This window comes from Miniopterus schreibersii (genome assembly GCF_964146895.1).
Source record: "Miniopterus schreibersii genome assembly, chromosome: 17".
Taxonomy (NCBI): domain Eukaryota; kingdom Metazoa; phylum Chordata; class Mammalia; order Chiroptera; family Miniopteridae; genus Miniopterus; species Miniopterus schreibersii.
Genome location: NC_138117.1, coordinates 33,954,691 through 33,961,700, shown reverse-complemented (window position 1 = coordinate 33,961,700; position 7,010 = coordinate 33,954,691). Strand labels below are relative to the sequence as shown.

The window sequence follows — 7,010 nt, the reverse complement described above, 5'->3', positions numbered from 1 at the left end:
AGGAAATAGCATACAATGGAGTAAAGACAGTCTCTTCAATAAATGGTATTGGAAAAATTGGACAGCTACATGCAAAGAAAATGAAACTAGATCACCAACTTACTCCATACACAATAAATTCAAAATGGATAAAGGACTTAAATGTAAGTCACGAAACCATAAAAATCCTGGAAGAAAACATAGGCAGTAAAGTCACAAACATCTCATGTAGTGGAATTTTCACCGATACATCCCCTAGGGCAAGAGAAACAAAAGAAAAAATAAACAAATGGGATTATATCAAACTACACAGCTTCTGCACAGCAAAAGAAATCAATCTCAAAATACAAAGGAACACCACGGTACGAGAGAACATATTTGCCAAGTATGCATTTGATAAGGGGCTCATTTCCAAAATATACAGACAACTCATACAACTCAACAAGAGGAAGACAAACAACCCGTTAAAAATGGGCAAAGGACCTGCATAAACACTTCACCAAAGAGGACATACAGGAAGCCAAGAGATACATGAAAAAATGACCAATGTCATTAATCGTCAGAGATGCAAATTAAAACCACAATGAGGTATCATTTCACACCTGTCAGAATGGCTACCATCAACAAATCAACAAATGACATGTGTGGTGAGGATGTGAAGAAAGGGAACCCTGGTACACTGCTGGTGGGAATGCAGACTGGTGCAACCACAATGGAAAACCGTATGGAGGTTCCTCAAAAAATTAGAAATGAAGCTGCCTTTTGACCCAGTGATCCCACTTCTAGGACTATACCCTAAGAATTCTGAAACACTAATCAGAAGGAATACGTGGACCCCTATGTTCATAGCAGTGCAATTTATAACAGCTAAGATCTGAAAACAGCCCAAGTGCCCCTCAGTAGATGAGTGGATAAAAAAGCTGTAGGACATTTACATCATGGAATACTACACAGCTGTAAAGAAGGATCTCATACCTTTTGGGACAGTATGGATGGACCTGGAGAGTATTATGCTAAGTGAAATAAGCCAGGCAGAGAAAGACAAACATCACATGATCTCACTTATATGTGGAATCTAAAGAATAAGCTCATAAACAAAATTGATTCAGTGACATAGAAGCATGGAACAGACTGACGAATCTCGGAGGGAAGACGGGGGTGGTTGGGTGGGAAGGGATTAACCACAGAATTTATATGCATGTATGCATAGCCCGTGGATACAAACAATAGTGTGGTGAAGGCCTGGGGCAGGGAGTAGGTGCAGGGTGGAAGGGTTCAATGGGGAAAAGGGGGACATCTGTAATACTTTCAACAATAAATTAAAAAAAAAGAGAGAGAGAGACAGGGGTGTAAATGGAAGGGTAATTTTCTAACAGAAAAGACAGCAGTTACCCAAACATCTGCTGTATTATGTTAGTGATGTGCTACATTATTAGCCTACACACTCCTAGTCATGCCCCTTCATGTTCACAGGGTAAAACAATAACAAAAGGACTGCACCATTTTAGGGGCCCCAAAGGGCACCCAGGTCTCTGAGGCTACCTTCAAGATGATCCAAGTAGCTAGTGTGACTAAGGAACTGGATTTTAAATTTCATTCAATCTTAATTATATAAATTTAAATAGACATATGTGGCTAGTGGCTATTCTATTAGACAGTGCAGTTCTAATACTACAAAAGTTAATGTTCAGCAACTGAAAATGGTGTTTAAAAAAATGAATTTTTTCTTCCTTAAGACCCAGCAGAACAGCCAGGAAATCAGATTATTTGTTCAAAAGGAATCTTTCTCTGGGTAAATCCCTGAGACCAGTAATGATTTACTGTCACCCAATCAGGAAAGAGAAAATAAGGCAATTTAATGGCCATCTCAGCTCTAAGCTCGCAGGTGTGATTTTGCTTACTCCCAGAGTTTCCCTTTAGGTTTTCCTTTGAAGCTCTTCATATCTTACCTTAGATCAAAACAAATTTCTTCTTTTTCTCCATCCCTGGCCGTATCTCTCACTGGGCAGATTCAATGGCATGGTGATCTGGATCTTCCCATCCTCTAAACTGAGAGGTTGACCTTTTCTAGATGTTTTGGCAAACCAAAGAAACTTTGTAGTGCAATTATCAGAGAACACCTTAATTGTAATGGTCCAAAAAGAAAAAGGAAAAGTGGACTTTGGGACTTAAGAGGAAGATGAATTTGGGGTTGAAAATGAAGAGATGAGGGCCAGTTCCCCTGAACAGTCTTTCCAAATCCATTCAGGAGGGAAATCTTCAACTTCAGAAGACTCAAAAGACTTTTCTATGTGAATTTTCCTATGCTGACTGAGGTAGGCACTTCTGCTGAAGCATTTCTCACAGTCAGTACATTTGTAAGGTTTTTCTCCTATGTGGGTCCTCCGGTGCCTGATAAGGTTAAAACTCTGACTGAAGCACTCACCGCAATCAGGGCATTTATAAGGTTTCTCTCCTGTGTGTGTCCTTTGGTGAATTACCAGGGTGGAACTCTGACTAAAAGTTTTCCAGCACTCAGAACATCTGTAAGGTTTTTCTCCTGTATGTGTCCTCTGATGTCTAATTAGATGAGAGCTGAGGCCAAAACTCTTTCCACATTCACAACATTTATATGGTTTCTCTCCTGGCTGGGTTCTGCATTCTTCTATCTCACTGCAGTTCTGACTCAAACTTTCTTCATAGTCTGAACTTTCACAGGGTTGTTCTCCTGTGTGTGCTTTCTGGTGTGCAATGAGGTTTGAACTTCGACTGAAATTCTTCCCACATTCTTTACACTGATAGGGTTTTTCTCCTGTATGTATTCTCTGATGCTTTATTAGAGTAGAATTACAACCAAAGCTTTTTCCACACTCAATACATTTGTAGGGCTTCTCACCTGTATGTGTTCGCTGGTGGCGAATCAGGCTGGAACTCTGACTAAAACCCTTCCCACAATCAGAGCATTTATAAGGTTTTTCTCCAGTGTGAGTCCTCTGATGTTCTATTAGGACATAACTGTGGCTGAAGCATTTCCCACAAACAGGACATTCGTATGGTTTTTCACCAGTGTGTGATCTGTGATGCTGAATAAGGTGAGAACTACTGCTGAAACTCTTCCCACAATCGGGACATTTATAGGGTTTCTCTCCTGTGTGAGTCCTCTCATGGATAATAAGATGGGAGGTATTGCTGAAGTTTTTCCCACATTCCCCACACTGGTAGGGCTTCTCTCCTGTGTGTGTTCGCAGATGCTGAATCAGGTGAGAGCTGTTACTGAAGCATTTCCCACACTCAGAGCATTTATAAGGTTTTTCCCCCGAGTGAGTCCTCTGGTGAGCACGCAAATGAGAACTGTTATTGAAGCTTTTCCAACATTCAGAACATTTGTAGGGTTTGTCTATGAAGGATGAATTCTGCTGGACAGAGGCACTGGCATATTCTCCTGGGTCCCATCCCCAGTCATTGGGTTTTTCTTCCTCTTTTCCTGTATAATTTTCCCGATTCTCTGACTTGCCATCATTCTCATAGAAACCATCACACCAAATCTCATCTCCTTGGGACCCTGTCAATGGTATTTCTTTTGTATCCTCATGCTTACAATTTTGAGGGCCATCTCTTTTAGACCATTTTGAGGCTCTGTCTTTCAGTTTATCTGCCTTAAGTTTATTGTGTTGAACAATTTCTAAATTATTCTTACTTTCAACTCCTGCAAAAATAAACAAATATTCTAAACATAGTCCCTAATCTCTGCCAGGGGAATTCTGAATTGCAGTGGAACAGAGGAAATAACAAAGTAAAACCTTGTAAATTATTTTATATAAAAATGTTTTTAAGTTAGTTTTACTTCAACATCAGAAGCAAATGAATTTTTTGTACTTAGTAACAACACTAATCAAGTATTTGAACAGCTGTCAGCAATTGCCAAGGGAGATATTTATTAAAAATAAATTCACTAGCTTTATTCTAGAAGACTTAAAAGAAAAAAGGGGGGTCTGAGTAGGGGAGAAACTGAATAGGACACCATCTGAGGTGAAAACTAGACAATATCTGAGCACATATAGAAATAATGATAGCCACTACAGGCATACCTCATTTTATTGTGCTTAGCTTTACTGTTTCACAGATGTTGTTTTGTTTACAAATTGACAGCAAGCACCTGTACCAGCAAAAAGATTATGACTCGCTTAATTGAGATGCTTGCTTTATTGTGATCTGACACTGAAACTGAAGTATCTCTGAGGTATGCCTGTATTTATTAAGAACAGTAGCTTTGCACATAGTATCTCATTAATCCTAAAAAAATATGTGAGACAGATAGTATCACATTTCTTTTCTTGAAGAGACAACTAAGGCTATAAGAGTTAACACAACTTGTGAGTTACAGAGCAGGGAATTAAAGTTTGTCTCATTCTAATGCCCTGTTCTCCCTACATACTCTATAGCACATCTTATAATGGATTTCCAAAGTATTCAGATCATCTTCTTGATCCCTCACCTGTAAAAGAGCTTTTCAAACTCTCCCTCTCCGTGAAGCCATTAGAATCTGAGACCAACAGGTTTTTCTCTTGCTCCATCACAAGGATCACAACCAGAAATCCTGTAGAAGGAAACAGGTCATATTTGGAGGCATTTGTTAAAATTTATTCTTCCTCCTTCCTTCCCAATCACTGTAACACAACAACTGTAGGCACAGAGTGTTCTGTTAATAATACTAAAGATAAGAAATATAGTCTTTAGAAATCCTTTTAGAAAATCCTTTCTCAGATGCAAGTGCTTAGAATTCAGGGTTAACCCAATTTATCTTTTCCAAGGAAATAATTTAAAAAATTAAATTTCACATTAAAGTCTGAGGATCAAGCATCAATACTAGAATAAATACAATACTATTGTCCACTCAGAGCTTAGAAACATTTTTAATTGAAAAAACAAAGTATTTCTTTTAAAGGCACCAATAATAAGAATTCAAGGAACCAATATGTCAGTATAAGAAGCAGCTAAAGAAAGCACTCTGTTTAGTTTAGAATAACTTGGTCCTTAACAGAGGGCGAAAACTTTGAAGTCAATTTCAAAAGAAAGTTAGGATTTCTATAATCAGTAACAAGAAAGTAGTACAAAGCAGGGTTAGAATAATTATAGACAATAACCCCTAAATATTTCAGAATGCTAACAAGGGTCCTCTTCCTTGCCTCTAAGTCTATCATAATCCCAATATCCATTTCAACCTCAATTTTATTTTCTGCAGCCAAATACAATCCTTGACCTACTTTAACAGACTAGAAAATGTGATCAATGGAAGGCAGTTATATATGAACTTGGCATTCAAGTCAAGATATAAAGAGCACTGCCCCCAAGGCTCAGCAGTTGAGCAACCACCTATGACCCAGGAGATCATTTAAATTCCAGGTCAGGGCACTGCCTGGGTTGCGGCTGGATCCCCAGTACCGGGCGTGCAGAAAGCAGCCAATCTATGACTCATCACTGATGTTTCTATATCTCCCTTCCTCTCTCTGAAATAAAGACATACTTTTTAAAAAAAGATATAAAGAATACATGATTTGGGGAAAATGAAAGCCTAAAATAAGGATATACAAAGGCGTGCAAATGAAAAACAAACAAAAATAGTATACTTATAATTTTGACCCTATTACTGCCTATTATGCGCCAGACAGTGAACTGAATAACGTACACATATTTCTCACTTAATTCTCACAATAGCCCTCTGAGGTATATAAACAATTACGAGCATTTTATAGATGAACTAAAAAAGACATTAAGAAACTTTCCCAAGGCCATGCAACTGGACAGTGCGTGGTATAGCAGGATTTAACCTGGAGTCTGTGTGGACACTGACCTTCACACTCAGCTCTGACAGTGAACTAGAGCAGGAAGCAGAGAGCTGTGCATAACCCCAAACTGCAAATGATCCTCAAAGAGGACCTTTACTTAGAATATACTGACTGGATTTTTAGAGAATAGATTTACATCCCTAGACCTTATACCAAACGGAGCTGGCATTCCCCAAGCGTCCTGAGCAAGGAGGGATTTGTTATAAGAAAAGGTGAAAGTCTCAATTATAAATACCCGTGTTTGAGCAGGGAGAAGAGACGCCTGAATAGGAAAAGGGGGGGGAAGAGTTGGAGTGCCATGTTTTGCTTTCTGAGTTACATATGTCTATCAAAGTGCTCACACAGGAAGCGAGAGCCTGGGTAACAACAGATAACCGCGCCAGCATTTTCCCTGCTAAAAAACTATTCATTTTGGTAGTAGAGGCGCCCTCAAGTGCACTGGTCCCATCAAAGGGCAGCAAACTCAAGGCCATCAATGGTGTGAGAAAGGCTGTCCTTGAGGTGTCCCTTCACAGAGCAGGCCAGTTTTCATTGCCAGCGCCCAAATAGGGCGTCAGGATGGGGCCCGAGCGCCCTGACTGAAGCTCAGTTCACTAGAAACCCTTGGCAGGGGCCCTAGGTTGGGGTGCCCCGTGAGGGGGGGTTCCAGCGGCCCAGACCGTCACCAGCTGGCACGGTCCTGTAAGGGACTCCGCAGCGAGGGAGGCGCAGGGCCCGAGCGGCGGAGAGGCTGAGCCCCGCCCCCGCCCCTCGCCCCGCGCGGGAGTGGGATCCCCTCCGGGACGTGCAGTGACGCCCGGGCGGTGCAGCTTCCACTCCTCCCGCAGCCCTCTGCTCTCCTCCCCGAGAAGGAACTCACTGTTCGCCCTGCACCCCCAGCAGGCCCAGGTGTCCGGGAAGAAAGAGCCCCCACTCCTTTGGACCCCAACAACCCTGAGTCCTAAACTCTCAAACGACTAAAATCACAAACAAAACAAAAAAACCCGGAAGTTGTCCTGGCTTCCGGGCCGGAGGTTCCGCAGCCTCTCTAGGAAGCGGTGGCAGCCAGCTCTCGTTGACCTTAACCCTGAGGGCTCCGGGCCGAAAGGAGCGAGCCGGTGTGTTTCCTTTCACTGCGCGGCGTTCGCCTTCTGCGATTCTCAGTCCTCACACCTGCCAGGCGCCTTGTAATAGGGGCCTGATGAGAGCTTATACGTTTCCTTGACA

At 41.5% G+C, this 7,010-nt stretch overlaps 1 protein-coding gene across 3 annotated transcripts; it reads right to left on the bottom strand.

Moving 5' to 3' along the window:
* Nucleotides 1-2,070: 2,070 nt before the first annotated feature.
* Nucleotides 2,071-6,785, bottom strand: ZNF572 (zinc finger protein 572). Of its 3 annotated transcripts, none has more exons than XM_081117118.1 (3): nucleotides 6,664-6,785; nucleotides 4,454-4,555; nucleotides 2,071-3,664 (listed from the first exon to the last, which is right to left on the bottom strand). In XM_081117118.1, the coding sequence occupies exons 2-3, from the start codon at nucleotides 4,530-4,532 to the stop codon at nucleotides 2,148-2,150; spliced, it is 1,596 nt and encodes a 531-aa protein (XP_080973244.1). In that variant the 5' UTR covers nucleotides 4,533-4,555; nucleotides 6,664-6,785; the 3' UTR covers nucleotides 2,071-2,147. The 3 variants fall into 3 exon arrangements, with proteins under 3 accessions (XP_080973244.1, XP_080973243.1, XP_080973245.1); XM_081117117.1 differs by lacking the exon at nucleotides 6,664-6,785 and adding an exon at nucleotides 6,040-6,373; XM_081117119.1 differs by lacking the exon at nucleotides 6,664-6,785 and adding an exon at nucleotides 5,810-5,872.
* Between the last annotated feature and the right edge of the window lie 225 nt (nucleotides 6,786-7,010).

Coding starts and splice junctions, on each gene's coding strand:
- ZNF572 (XM_081117117.1), bottom strand. CDS start 6,277: ATGGCCTTGAGTTTGCTGCCCTTTGATGGGACCAGTGCACTTGAGGGC. Junction 4,556..6,039: donor TTCTCCCTGCTCAAACACGG/GTATTTATAATT, acceptor TTCCTTCTACAG/GATTTCTGGTTGTGATCCTT. Junction 3,665..4,453: donor TTTGAAAAGCTCTTTTACAG/GTGAGGGATCAA, acceptor TTATTTTTGCAG/GAGTTGAAAGTAAGAATAAT.